Genomic DNA, 15,243 nt, shown 5'->3' with positions numbered 1-15,243 from the left:
GCCCTTCAGAGGCCAGGAAGAGTGGGTTCTTTCATAGTGAGCATTCCTTCCCTATCTCAAGATTTGTGTCTGACAAGCAATGTTATTTGTTCATTTTTCTGGGCTTCTTAATTATCAGCCACAGAGACTTGACAAGGTGAGCTCTCCGGTGGAAAGGCAGCTACCCAAACGCAACACGAATGTGCGAAAGCAGCACTTGTCCTAACAAACAATGGCTCCAGCACTGCAGATGAGTCCAGTTCTGACAAAGCAAATCCACTTTGAAATCCATAGAAGCTCAAGGTGAATCGTGACGTTATGTAAATAGAGCTCTCAGCAAGGCTCAGGCTTGACCACGGTCTCCCTGCAGCTCCGCAATAAGTATCTGCAAACGTGCATACTTCTGCATTTCCTGGTAGCAACATGCACTCCAGACTTTATTTGGATACACATAAAATTCAAATGTCGCGGGAGATGGTACTCCTAATCAAGGCTTTGGTGTTTCTCTCAGGAATCTGCTTACAGGTTGGGGGTTAGAAACCTGATTCTTGGAGGTATTAGTGTCCTGGTAGTACATGCTAAATGACAAGTAGAGTTCTTCATTAATTGCCTCTACTCAAAGTTATGAAACCAGAAGTTTCAAATCCAGATGACATCCCCCCTCCCTTCACCCTCCCCTTCCCCCCCTGCCCCCCCCCCCCCCCCCCGCTTCAAGAGAGTAAAAAGAGCTGATGATGCAAACAGTGGCTTAGATGAATGGGGTGTTTCTGCTAAGCGAGGCTTCAGAAGCAATGTTTGCCCAGACACCATTAATTCCTTTTATTCCTTTTGATGCATCTGCCATCTCCAGTGACAGGAAATTCTTATTTTTTTAAGAAACTAAAGCACAAAAAGACAGTGAAAAAGCTACAAACTGATTTGGCAATAGCTAAGCAAGAGGCTGCCATCACTGTCCTGGAACTCAATGAGAAGATAAAGACACTCTGTGAAGGAAGGCCTTTTCCCAGAGGTCAGTATTACCACGTGACAGGTGCACGTTGGCCCCCTAGTCCGGGTGATGCATAGAGATTGGTTGGCAGCAAAACAAAATGATAGATTCTGTGCCTGACAGCATGGTGGTGTAGTAGTAGGCTGGCCTGGCCTGGCTCCGTTAGAGAACACATGAGTTGAGGCAGCTCAGGCACTGCGAACTCCTGGCCGGATCTGCTTCGACCTTTTTGACAGAAAGATAATCAGTAAGTAGTTGCAGAGGGGATGCCTCTTGTCTGTGGAGAGCCGGGCTGAGGAGCATCTGAGAAATGCCACCACCGGGGAAGCTGGGTGGCAGAGAGGGAAGGGCAGAGCATAAACAGAAGGTCAGGACACTTCAAGGCCTGGGGCTCCAGAGTGGGGCCAGTGGTTTGTTGAAAAAAATAAGAGCCAGTAGGCCAAGAAAGGTACAAGGAAAGAAGACGTTCTTGCCAGTAGATAAATAAATAAGGGCACAACAGGGAAGGCTACTTGGGAATAAAATATGGTTAATTCAGAACAATATTAATAGCTATATAAGCATGTAGGCATGTAGGTATGTGCAGGTGCTTGGGAAAGCCAAAGGTTGGTATCAGAAGCTTTTCTCTATCACCTCTCTCTCTCTCTCTCTCTCTCTCTCTCTCTCTCTCTCTCTCTCTCTCTCTCTCTCTCTTTGAGGCAGGGCCTCTCACTGAACCTGGAGTCACTGTTTTACCTACACTGTGTGGCCAGCAAGCTCAAGGTGTTACAGACATGCGCCACTTGGCCCAGCTTTTTATGTGGGTGGTGAGGGTCTGAATTCAGTACCATCCAGATTAGTTTGTAAAGCATTTTTGTGGTGGTGGTGGTGGTATTTGGGACCGGGAGAATCTCATTACATAGCCCAAGTTGGCTTTGAATTTCCAATCCTCTCTCATCAACCTTCAGGTGCCATGATTGTAGGCATAGGCCACACCATGCATGGCTTTACACTGAAAAAGTAAAATTACTTCTTGTACCAAGAAACTATAACCAGAGGGGACAAACAAAACAACCCCCCCCAATAATTCTATTTAGTATCCAATAGTATTGCTAGATAGTTCCCTGAGAAGAATTCCATGCACACCTAACAGAATAACTGCAGGATAAGTGCCGAGACAGGCCTGACTGGAGTAACGGAAGTTCACAGATGGTGGTTAGCTCACCAAAGGTTAGATGAGAGCAAGCAATCTTGGGCAGGTAGCATCAGGGCAACAGCTTACTAAAGCAGGTGCACCTGTCAGCTTCGCAAGACTGAGGACAATTTCTCTTTGGTGTATAGCGGTTCGTCTCTGCCCAGTGATCTCAGGTTAAGCTCTGGTTCCAAGGGCAAAGGGCGTTACTTGATGTGAGCTCTCCCTGCAAAGCCAAGAACATGCCATTGTTCTTCCTCTGGCTTCCTTTTTTACTCATAAGTCATGCTGGAAAAAGAGCAGCAACTTGGGAACAAGTGGAGGAGGAAGAAGTGGGCGATGTGGTGGCTTCAGAAAGGGGACACTCCCTGCATCCTGACTACATGGTAATTTTGTTTTTTTTTGTTTTGGGGTTTTGTTTGTTTGTTTGTTTGTTTTTTCAAGACAGAGTTTCTCTGTGTAGGCCTGGCTGTCCTGGAATTTGCCCTTTAGACCAGACTGGCTTCGAGCTCAGAGATCCTACTGCCTCTGTCTCCCAAGTGCTGGAATTCAAGGTGTGTGTCACTACCACCTGGCTGGTTTTCATCTTCAATTCTAAATAGAAGTTTCCCAGAATGCAACTGATATATCACATTGTCACCTCAAAACACATAGAAAGACAGTAAATTTTTTTTCATCAAAATAGCATCCAGAGAACATTTTAAAATTGCCTTTTGACCAACGTAAATCCCTCACAAAATCTGCTAGAGAATGTTGTCAACTTAAAGGTCATTAAATAAGGCATCGTCCCAGAGTTCCAATGGTCACATAGAAGCCAGCAGTTATCCCTGAACACTGGTGGGCAGTCTCCAACTTACGTGACAAGACATTTCGCATCTCAGCTGCTTGGTAAACTACTGCAAAAGTGTTACTGCAGCCTTTCCACTTCCAATTCTTTCCATTTTGGCCAAAATGGTATTTTGAGGTCTTAAGTAATAAATTGGGTTCTTAGATAGTTTATTTTTAATTATTTGCTTTTAATTAGCATATTAGTGGTTAAATATCATGAAATTTTCAGACAAAGCTTCTAAGGGAGTGGGTGTTTTGTGAATTTACATATCATCCTTGTGTAGGGCCCATGCTAATGTTCCCTGTACGGTTCCAGTTTTAGCCTACATGCTGAAGTAAGTATCTCTTAGATATTCTAATAGGTCAAATTTTAATTAATAATGGTACACTGATAAAAAGATATAAATAAATTTTTAGTCACAATGAAAAGGCCTATCATGGACCTATAAGTTGCTTTTCTTATTTGGTGACAAAAACCCGAATCACTGGACTGTCACTCATTCTTTTTTTTATTTATTTAACTATTTATTTTTATGTGTGTGACCCTGTGTGAATGTATGCACCATGCATTTGCAGGAGCCCAAAGATGCTGGATCACCTGGAACTGGAGTTCAAAGCTGTTGTGAGTTACAATGTGGGTGCTGGGAACCGAACCCGACCAAACCCAGGTCTGCTGCAAGACTAGTAAGTGCTCATAACCCCTGAGCCTCCTTTCCATCCCCTTTTAAGTCAATATTTATTGTGTGAAACTATATCCAGGTGTGTTAATACACAATGACTTGTATGTAACCATAGAACAATTTCTCTCTCTCTCTCTCTCTCTCTCTCTCTCTCTCTCTCTCTCTCTCTCACACACACACACACACACACACACACACACACACACACACCTTTTAGACTTACAATACTGTGTCTTCCTCTGTTTTCTTGGGTCTTTGTAAAATGTTTGTTTTGGGTTCTCAGACCAAATGGTAGATGCCCCAGGCATAAGAGCTTAAGATGAAAGGATGATCTGTGACTCTTGGAAACAAATCAAGCATGAGGCACTATTAACTAATGAACTGGCGTCTCAGGCACCCTAAGGGCATTCTTCACCACCCATGTCTGTTCCTTTCTGCACCGGGACTTCTCTTTAGATGTTAGAAGAGGACAAAAGGCTGACTATAATCAGTAGTGACTGTACATATCACCTCTGATAAGAAGAAAGTGAGCATTTCCCTTAGCAGCTCTAGTTAGGAACGCGCCCAAGAGAGGGCTGTCTGGTTTGAGTTGGGTACCCATCCCTGGGTATCCCTGTGTAGCCAAGGCTGAGGAATGATGAATGGATAAGAATCCATTCATCCACCACTGGGTGGCAGGGTAGAGGGAAAACACAGTGGGAAAGAGTCCTCCGCCTGGCAGCTCCCACTGGAAAGCACAGAGGTGGACTTAAAGAAAGGGAAAGACAGACCAATATCCATACACTGTCAGCGAGTAGTCAAGTTAAAATAGAATGTAATACTTACTGAGTCATCCATCCAGGGTGACTTTAAAGGTGGACTTTTAAAAACCGATGAAGAGAAGGCCTTCATGATCTGAGAAGTAGGTATCTAAGTTATTTATGGGGCATAATCCTAGATCCCATAAGAGATGAAGTGAACAGTTTGAGAAACGGCGTCCTTTTCCAGCCTCTCTCAGTGACACTGTGGCCACCTGCCACAAAGGCCTGCTTACTATAACAATTCACACCGAGGGGAGAGACCTTGTTGATTGATAAGTCGCAGGTCACATCATGGGATTAGCCTGACACTGACTCTGTGTCAGAGCAACAAACTGATGCTCACAAGTCTAATGGATTAATGGAATATTTCCAAGACACACAGACATCTCTGCTACCCAAACATGCCGCTTTTCCTCGTTTGCTGTCTTTCCTACACTCCTGTCAGGTTGCCTTTCAGACCTTCTGAGCAGAGAGTACATCCTAGAGTGCTAGAGAAATGAGTATCTTTAAGCATATTCAGACTTGCATTGAGAGAACAGTAAGAGGCCAAACTGCTTTTCTTCTTACACTCCAGTTCAGCTGAGAATAAAAACTACCCTGGTTACAAATCTACCACAGCAGGAATCTCACAGCTGGAGTCTTTGTTGGTTTTCTGTGTCCTTTCCAGAGCACCCCTCAACCCCCAACCCCACCCCCACCCTCCCCCGCAAAGGCTTACAGCTTTATTTACCACCAGAAAGCCTTGGGATCCTAGTGTGCTGAATCTGACTGAGTCTATGTTTTAAATCATAGTACGTAGGAATTGAACAGTCTTTCCCTTCTTTGCTTTAAGGTGAAACACCTAATAGAAACGACTTAAGCGTCAGGGCTATGGGGTTGGGGGTGGGGGTGGGGAGGTGGGGGGGATGGGGGGTGGCAGTGGTGTTCAGCTCACGGTTTCCGCTTACGTCGGGGCCCTTTCTGCTGTAGCAGAATCTTGTTCACGGCTGCCCACTGGATGAAGGACCAGAAGTAAAGAAAAGAAGGGGAGAGGCCAGGCCAAGTTGGCCATCAAAGTCGCTCCCAGTGATCTATTATTTTTTCAAACCAGACCCCTCCTCCTACAGTTTCCACGCCCTCCCAACTATCTGTACAAACTGGATTGCGTCCATGGATCAAGCCACTAACTCAGCCCACTCAACTCCACTCCCCCTAATAGGTGTCCCCCTTACCAATTCTCACCCAAGTTACTTTACAAAATATCTTACCTACCCAGTCCCGCTGTTGACTGAGTGCAGTAACTTTGATAGCAGATAGGTTCTTTTTAACCAAAATATACATTTCAAGTTCGCTTCCCTAAAGGGATATACTTCGTTAGGTGTTGTTGTCTTTTATTTTATTTAATTAATTAATGACTTTATTTATTTCTCTACTTATCTATTCATTTGTTCACTGGCTTGCTTACCTACTTTTGAGGATGAGAGGGGTATTTGAGACAGAGTTTTTCTCTATGTAGAGCTCACTGTCCTGGGGTATTGGGATGAAAGCCTTTTTTTTTTTCCCAGACAGGATTTCTCTGTGTAGCCTTGGCTGTCCTGGATATGCTTTGTAGATCAGGCTGGCCTTGAACTCACTGCTATCTGCCTGCCTCTGCCTCCCGAGTGCTAGGACTATTTAATTTTTTAATTAACTTTTTTTTATAAGGCACAGCTACCATCTTGCCTGGCTCTGCTTCTCAAGTGAGAGTTGTGTCAACTCTACTCTTATTTAAAGGGCATTTTCTGAGTGACAGTAGTATACAACAGCACAGACTTTTCCTGGATTCGGTATCTACAATAGAGCCAGCCACATTTGTGGTGAGAACGTTTAATAGATGAAACATTAGCCACATTTAGGGAGAGACTTTGTAATAGACGTAACATTTTATGTTCTCATGCTGGATTTTCTAGGAATCAAGCAAATGATTCTCTATATCCCTCAGAAAAATCGAGAGAAGTCTCTGCCAGCACCCCAGAGTTAAGTGACACTATCTTAAGGGAAATCTTTTACCTCGGGTGCTTTGCACTAAACTATCCTTGTCCTCTTCAAACATCTTCCAGATCAAATCTCCTGTTGCAATTAAAAGTTTAGAAACCAGAGATCAGGAGGTGGAAAAAAAATCACCTAAGGCCAGATATGGTAATTCCTAAATACAGTTTATATGTTAGACTGATCTGAAATTATTATCACACGGAATTATATCTGTCACCTTAACTTCAATTATAATCAAACAAATAGCAATTTAAAAATTGTCACTAAGACATACTATCAACACTACCAAGTAGACAAGTATATCCCAAAGAAAGAACATTAGACGTAAATAAAATTAAAGTCATAACATGGTATAATTAAACGCATTCAGAGAGAAGCCATTTTGATAGTTAATAGGCTGAGTTCCATCTTGAGTAAGTGTCCCGTGTGTAAAGATTTTGAGCAATACCACCTGTACTGGCTGGTTTTGTATATCAACTTAACAAGCTGGAGTCATCAGAGAGGAAGGAGCCTCAGTTGAGGAAATGCCTCCATGAGACCCAGCTGTAAGGCATTTTATCAATCAGTGGTCAATGGGGGAGGGGCCCAACCCATGGCGGTCCTGTATTCTATAAAAAAAAAAGCAGGCTGAGCAAGCCATGGGGAGCAAGCTAGTAAGCTGCACCCTTCCATGGTCTCAGCATCAGTTCCTGCCTCCAGGTTCCTTCCCCACTTGAGTTCCTGTCCTGACTTCCTCCAATGAAGGACTGTGATCCGGAAGTATAAGCTGCATAAACTTGCTTTTTGATCATAGCATTTTCATTGCAGCAATAGAATCCTGAATGAAACACCACCCTATGCTCATCTATGGCTTTTTCAAAGGCTATGGGTTTCCCAGGACTGGGAAATAATGATTTGATTAGAAGTGCTACAGATAACCTTCTTTCTCAACATGGGCTCCTATTTTGCCAGTCAACCTAGAGTTGTACAAAGAGTGACGAGGCCAACCCTATCACCTCCCTGTGTAAACCACTGTCAATCTTTCACAAAGCACAACAGAACAGTAAGGGCTCACGCTGACGTCTACTGAGAAGAACTAACAGGTAGCTTGCATTCCTACTGGCTGCACAGGATATCTTTGTCTTGAAGAAAGAAAAAAATAGTCAAGACTTTGGGGAAACAGAAGATAATGAAGGTTTCTCTGCTAGCAGCCATCAGTCCTCCACATGCTTGTAGAAAATTCAAGCAGCTCCACAGTATCTTCTCTTACGAGATGGGGTCATTTATATTTAGAGCAATAAAAACCAGCATTTAATAGCAAAGAGACCGAAAAAGCATAGATGTGCTAGCTAACTAACATCAAGGAGAGCTTCCCCATACAGGCTTTTCACAGATTTAATATCTCTCTCACAGAAATAGGGTTCATTTAGACATTGTCTCATAGGTTGCCCACTCTGTCCACTAAACTCATCCTAAAACAGACCCACTGAACCCCAAAGCTGAAGCCTTCTCACTGATTTTGGAAACCTCTAGGAGATTTGACAATGAACCCAAGAATCCCCACAAAGCTAAGAAAACCATTGCACAAAATCCCAAGAAACACTGCAGCTTATTTCATTATGCATAAATTAAAGATGATATTTCTTTTTAGAATGGCACTTCAGAGACCTCCAGGCCTCCAAAGCACTGGCATATAAACTAGGCATAGATAGGGATTTTATAGGCTGCCAGTGACAGAAATGGAAGTAAAACCAGTTTGATCAGGAAGCAACTTTGTAGCTGCCAAAGCTGGCTTAGAGGCTGAGCATGGGGCTGGGAACTGCTCAGCTGGTTCCTCTGTGGGTGTTGGCCCCATCTATGCCAGGCATAGGCTAGGAACAGGTTCCCAGGCTGTCCTGGCTCACAGTCTGTGCTGACCATCTGTCATTTCAGCCTGCACAGTACAGCCTCTGCTCCTTTCTGTAACAGAGTATGCTTTTCCTCTGGGGACCCCTCACGTATTCTCTGTAGTTGTGTAGGACTGTCAGGCTAGGTGTCCTTTCCTTTCTGGAGAATTTGGATGTAGGTTAGCTAATCACACTTACTTTTCCTAGGAACTTGAATCTTGAGCCTTGTTGCCACTGGGCAGAAAGTGGAGGTAAGATGACAACTCAGGACACGACACACACACACGCACACACACACAGAGAGAGAGAGAGAGAGAGAGAGAGAGAGAGAGAGAGAGAGAGAGAGAGGAGAGAGAGAAACACTAGAGCTGATTACTCTGGAAGTTGACCCCTGTCCCCTGAGGAAATTGTCTAATGGTTTTTGGTACCTGTGTCTCAACTGCGACCCTCGTGGTCTTTTTCTCTATCAAGGCTTTCTTTCTTTCAGTTCTGGCATTCTTATATGCTCATCAAAATTAATACTCTAAATTTTCCTAAGGGTAATGAGTATTGGTTTGTAGTGCTTGTAACCAAAAAAGCCTTATCCAGTTCTCGAGAGCCCAGCTTCTTTTTCTTAAACTTCACTGATGCTCCTTGGATCAAGGGTCAAGGTGGGGTCAACAGGGTGTTATCATGGTCCACACCTGAGCCTTGCCACAGAGAGCAAGGGCCCAGGAACGTAATCAGACAGGAGATGAGGTGGAAGATTTTGAGACTGAAGAGAAGCACACTTGTCAATGTCCCCTATGATCTGCTTTAGTTAAATCTCATAAAAGTAGAGAGGAGAGCCTTTCGCTGTCCTATCAGGAAAGAACACGGTGTCTTCTCTTTCTCCTTATCACTTTCATTGCTGTTTATATAAATTCTTCCTTTGTGAACATTCTGAAAATTTATTTCCTTTCTAATGAACAAAAGGTAAGAAGATCCATACTGAAGCATTTGGTTGGTGGCCAGTATTTTGTAGCTTAACCATCTGTGGGAATTCAGTGATGTCAAGCCGCCCGCCCCCCTCCTTTGTTTGTAAGGCTAATTTTGGAAGCACACCATTATCAGGAAATGGTGCTCCCTTCCTTCTGTCTATCCCTTAGGAATACTTTATTTCCTTTTTCTTCCTTTTTAAGTCTCTTGGGTTCTATATCCGGAGAGGTTGGATGAAAGGGCAAGCTTGAGCTGAATGTCAGACAAGGCACGTGGGAATGGGACAGAGCAGACTGAGCAGGACCCAGATCAGTTGCAGAGGCGTCTTACTTCGCTGTGGTCCCTGCTGCGCACGCTGCCAGAACACTATTCGATTCTGCAGCTGAGGGCAGAGGAGGAAGGCGCTGTCTTCCAGGAAGTTTACTCAGCAGGGGCAGGCACTCCTTCCTTAAATAACAGCAGATGGGGCCTTCAGACACTTTGGGGCTTCAAACAGTTGCCAACCCCCTGTCAAAGCCAATGCCACTGTCCCTCCAAACCTCCTGTTGACAAAGTGGAGAGCAGAGCGTAAGTGCCGTCCCCTTCTCTGGTCCCCCAGGAACGTCTCTGCATTTTATTCGGGGACTTGATGTCATCTGATACGCTGATGAAGGTAGAGATTAATTACATAGGTCATGTGGGTAGACTTAGCTTAATGGGCAAATGTTTTGGGGGGACATGGGCTCATCAAATCAAATTCACAAAAGATACCAAAACAAAAGAAGAAGAAAAGAAAAAGACAAATCCTGATTCAGTGTGACAAGTGGGAGAGCTCTGTATTTATTTTTCATTAGGCGCGTGCCGTGGTCTATTTATTTATGCATAGGTAGCCTTGTGCACACATATTGGTCAAGAAAGAAGTACTGGCTTTAAAAGACGCATTGTCTGTGTCACATTCCCATGCTACGCCTTCAGCTTTCCCAGTTGCATACAGTCACACAGAGCACATACCAAAACCCACAGATGGTACCTAAGACCCGGCTATAGTTCAGGAGTAGAGCACCTGCTTGGTATGTGTGGGGATCTGGACAGCATACAGGTACAGGAATAATTTAAGAAAGAGGCAGGCTGAGGAAAGGTGAGGAGAGGGACAGGGAGAGGGAGGGAGGAGAGGAGATGATTCCAGAAGGAAAGAAGAGGATAATAAGAAAAAAAGATGAGGAAGGATGTGTGTGTGTGTGAGTAGTGGCTTACAGTGCAGCTGAGCCCAGAGAAACATTTTAGTCCGTGCTGGCAACATAAACAGGACCTAGAAGACAAACCCTTCACACGGTTCCACAAACACTTTCCATCTTCCCAGAACCACTGGCCGATAGAGCATGACAACCTTCCAGGCCTACCAGGAGTCTGCCACATGCACTCACCATCTTCCCTGGGACCCAGCAGGCGGGAATCTGATCCACAAAGTGTGCCCCCAGATGTACTCTGTGAGCTACATTGTCCACTCCTATTCCCAGTGAACAAAGAAGGAGCCCTGCCCATAATCTAGAGGATTCTAAATGGACTCTGATAGCTAAACCACAATCCGAACTTGGATTACTATGAACTGCAAGCTATAAGTCAAAAAGGTGAATTTCTGAAGCCAAGGCAAGGATACAAAAGATAATAGAAAAATGTGTATATGTGTTGTGGATGGAAGAAAGCAAGAATACCTGAGTCCTCAGAGACAAGACAATTAATGCACACACATACATACGTACACACATATGCATGTGTGCATGTATATAATGTATATGTGTGTTTACATATGTATGAATAATTTAAAATTAATTATTTAAGAATTTTATAGATACATACAGTGCATATTTATCCTATTCAGCTGCCTTTTCCCCATATCTTATTCCTTCCTGCTTCATGTTCTCCTTTTTAATTTTATTTTTATAACCCAGCATATCCAATTTATGCTGTTGAAATACTCATGGGAATGAGGTCAGTCACTGGAGCATGGTCCAGACCTTTCTCTTAAAAACTCCTGACTCCTCCTCTTCTAGCAGCTTTCAATTGTCAATACTTTGTCAAGTACAGGTTGGGACACTCAGGAGATCCTCCCACCTGCCTCCCCCGCGTTGGAATAGTGACTGGCATTGGGCAAAATCACAGCTTTTGCCTTAAAGAGGAGAAGAGAAAGTTACCAACTATGAGTGACTATGGCCCAGGAACACAGGTTAGGTTACCCCAAATTCCATGTTCCCACATGGAAATAGTTCAGATACACTGGGAGAAGCACTGGTAAGGTGAGCTACAGCAGAGTGGAGGGATCTCAGCTACAGGTTTCAGATGTTAATTGTGGGCAGCATGGTTATCTTTTGTGTTGGTGGAAGCTAGTGGTCTGCTAAATGAACAGATTCCAAAGGGTTTTTAAATGCCCTAGTTACAGGATGTTAGCGCCCATTTAGGTGGTAAGAAATGGCTAACCCAAGCTGCTAAGCATTTGTCTTTTTAAAAGGCAACCAATTTCCAATATACATTTATCTTAGTTGTATAAGAAAGTTTACCACACTCAGATACTATTCATTCCATTTTACTTTACCAATGAATTCATACATAAGTTCATTAACTTTTTTTTTTTTTTTTTTTTTTTTTTAGCTAGGATTTCTCTGTGTAGCCCTGGCTGCCCTGGAACTTACTCTGTAAAACAGGCTGGCCTCAAATTCAGAGATCCACCTGCCTCTGCCTCCCAAGTGCTGAGACTAAAGGCTCATTTGCTATTTTTAAAAGATAGTTAATTTAGTTTTCAAGATGAGAGCTCTCTTAAAATTCATTTTTTAGCTAGGCACAATTGGCAAACACAGGTCTTAAATTTTATTTTTTTTCAGGCGACCTAGATAGCAGGATCATTTGATCCTAGGAGTTTGAGGGCAGTCTAGATAATTTAAAGAAACTTTATCTCAAGTAAAAGCAAATATTATTTGATTTTGTTTGGCAGTGTGAAGATAGAATTTCACTATGTAATCTCAGCCTTTTCAGTTCTCCTACCCCAACCTTCTGGGTGCAGAGACTATTGGTATGTGCCATCATGCCTGCGGAGACTATAGGTATGTGCCACCATGCCTGTGGAGACTATAGGTATGTGCCACCATGCCTGTGGAGACTATAGGCATGTGCCACCATGCCTATGGAGACTATAGGTATGTGCCACCATGCCTGTGGAGACTATAGGCATGTGCCACCATGCCTGTGGAGACTATAGGCATGTGCCACCATGCCTGCAGAGACTATAGGTATGTGCCACCATGCCTAACTGAGTTAAGACCCTAGAAGATGGAAGATGAGTCTATGCATTGACTGCTAGAATCTTTAAGGGAAACACTGAAGATGGTTGAGGTGGACCTGTCCTACAAAGTAGGTGAGAATGAGTGAGTGGAGCAACATTAGTCCCAGTAGCAAAATAAAGCAGAAAAGTTTACAGAGCAGAGAAGAGAAATCAGAATATATTCTGGAAAGATTGGCCTCACCTATGGAGTGTTCTTCTCCAAGTCAGGAGTCCAACTGAAGTGGGTTGGGAACAACACTGACTATCCTGGCAGGGTGTGACTGTGAGTGTAATAATGCCATGAATGCTGTGAGAGTTACCAAACACTTTCTAGTTGAATTTAAAGTCAGTTCCTCAGGAGGAAACTTGTGCCTAGTACTGTAAATCTGAATAAGAAAACACCACTGAGGAGCTCGTAGGCCCCGGGGGTAAATCTACCACCTCTATTTTACTAAATAGACACAGTGTAAAAATGTCCTCTAAATATGTATCTATCTCATGGATTGGACCCTATAATGGGTCCAGAGGAGAGGAGACAAAAGCTACGCATGACAGCTATACTTTCAGACAGTGCCTTTGGTAGACACTAAGAAATTCTTCCTTCTCACTACTCCAGAGTGTCACAAAGGCAATGTTAAAAGAGCTTTGCTGAGGCAACGGCTTAGGGTCAAAGGTCCTCCCTGAACAACATTCCCAGAGTATCTCTGGGAGGATGCTCTGAAGCTTGGCCTTCAGAGTATCTTTAGACAGAGGGGGACACCTGTAAGTCAGAATCACATGGTGTTCAGTGAGTTGGGAATCTGGCTGGAGGAGATGACGCAGGCAAAAGGCAGAATCTGCATCTGTAGCTGCATCTGCAACTCAAAGCCATAAAAATCACCCAGGTATCAGCATCAATGGCAGAAACTGCACGCAGACTCTTTACCCTAGCCCTCTCTTTACTTTCGTACTTTCTTTTCTTGTTACCTACTATGTCCATTTGGTGAACCTATTTTATCCCATTCTGTTCCATTTCTTTTATTTATTTAGCTTTTTTATTTTTAATGAATTTTCCAAGAAAGCTTTTCAGAATTGGTAGCTGAAGTTTGGGGGTCTCCTTGCCTCAGCCACTTGTATATGGAGGTTGTTTTAAATTGTCTTTGTCTCTTTCCCATTCTATCTTTAGGTAATGCTACTTTTTATTTCCCCTGTCTTTACTGCTTCTCCAATCCTACTTGCTTTTGTCTCTGTTTTATTTCCTTTGCCGCTCTATTTCTAACTGCAGTCTTATTCTGCTAATTGCCTTCCACCTGTGGCAGAGGAAATCGTGGCAATTGATGACTCCTGAGGGAGTGAGAGCCAGTTTTCCTCGGGCGTATAGATGGAAAGGTACCCATGCCCCAGTAAATGGTCCAACCCTCACACATATACAAGCAGCACTAAGTGAACTCGGTTGTGTCAAAAGAGCAGAGCACATGAAGTTGAGTGGGAAATGTGGCGAGAGCACAGAGGAGTACTTGGAGGGGAAGGATGTCATTTATGCCTAGATGACATAAATACATCATATGCCTGGACCAAATGCTTAGTTTTTCAAAATGAAGGTAAGCTCCATGGAAAACAATCCATCAAATGAGAATAAAGTATGTGGAAACTAGAGTAGTGGGGCTTGAAGACAAAGGTTGAACATTCCAGATAGGACAAAGATAAATTAGCAAGAAAGTACAAACAGAGCATAGAAGAATGTGAAACCCCGTCACAGGACCAAATTATGGATCCGGAGGGTAAAGGAGTAAAATAATTTCAGGCTAAAGGCACAGTGTTTGGGGTTTCACTTGACTCTGGGAGTTTTTTCACTCCCCTCCATATCTCTTTAATGGATACAATGTACCAGGATGTATGAGACCCAATGAAAGCAGTCCTAACAGGGAAGCTTGACTATAAATGTCTATATTAGAACAAGAGAAATAGTAAATGAATAACTTAGCGGTTCTTGACTGTGGTGGTTTGAATAGGAATGGCCCCTATAGGCTCTTATATCTGAATGCTTGGTACCTAGTTGGGTAACCATTTTTGGAAGAATTAGGAAGTGTGGCCTTGTTGGGGGAGGTGTGGCACTTGGAGCAGACTTTGAGGTTTCAATATCCCACGCCAGGCCCGTTCTCACTGTGTCTCTGCCTCCTGCTTTAGATCAGATGCGATCTTTCAGCCAGTGAGCTAGCACCATGCCTGGCTGCTACTGTGCTACCCACTAGGATGGCCTTGGACTAGCCCCTTGAAACTGTACCCAAGCCCTTCAAGCAAATGCTTTCTTTTGTAAGTTGCCTTGGTCCTGGTGCTTTGTCACAGTAATAGAACCATAACTAAGATATTCCCTAAATCTTAGAAACACAAGAACAAACTAACCCCAAAATCAGGAAGTGAAAAAGAGATAACAAATATCAGACTTTTATGAACTGGAAATGAAAAGAGCAACAAAAGAAAATTAATGAAACAAAGTTGACTCTGAAAAGATAAGCAAGATTAACAAATGCTTAGCCAAACTAATCAAAAGAAAGACAAAGAAGATACAAATTAATAAACTCAGAAACGAAAGGGGAGGTATTGCAGTAGCTACCAATAAAATGAGGTGATTATTAGGCCATGCTTTGAAAATTTATGTTCTGAAACATTGTAAAAATCTAGAAGAAATGGCTA

The 15,243-nt window shown here is 43.3% G+C and overlaps 1 protein-coding gene and 1 long non-coding RNA gene across 4 annotated transcripts in view; one reads left to right on the top strand and one right to left on the bottom strand.

Moving 5' to 3' along the window:
- Positions 1-15,243, bottom strand: part of LOC311596764 — a 98,827-nt gene that overhangs the window by 25,451 nt on the left and 58,133 nt on the right. The window lies entirely within an intron of this gene.
- CCDC192 (coiled-coil domain containing 192) overlaps positions 1-15,243 on the top strand; it is a 191,904-nt gene that overhangs the window by 127,595 nt on the left and 49,066 nt on the right. For all 3 annotated transcript variants that reach the window (XM_084780546.1, XM_084780545.1, XM_084780547.1), the window contains exon 6: positions 856-988. In XM_084780546.1, coding sequence (XP_084636672.1) covers positions 856-988 — 133 coding nt within the window. The remainder of the gene's footprint in view (positions 1-855; positions 989-15,243) is intronic.

The sequence above is a fragment of the Acomys minous genome (genome assembly GCF_964271855.1).
Source record: "Acomys minous genome assembly, chromosome: 4".
Classification (NCBI taxonomy): domain Eukaryota; kingdom Metazoa; phylum Chordata; class Mammalia; order Rodentia; family Muridae; genus Acomys; species Acomys minous.
The sequence above is the reverse complement of the archived record's forward strand: the minus strand, read 5'-3'. Positions and strand labels throughout refer to the sequence as shown.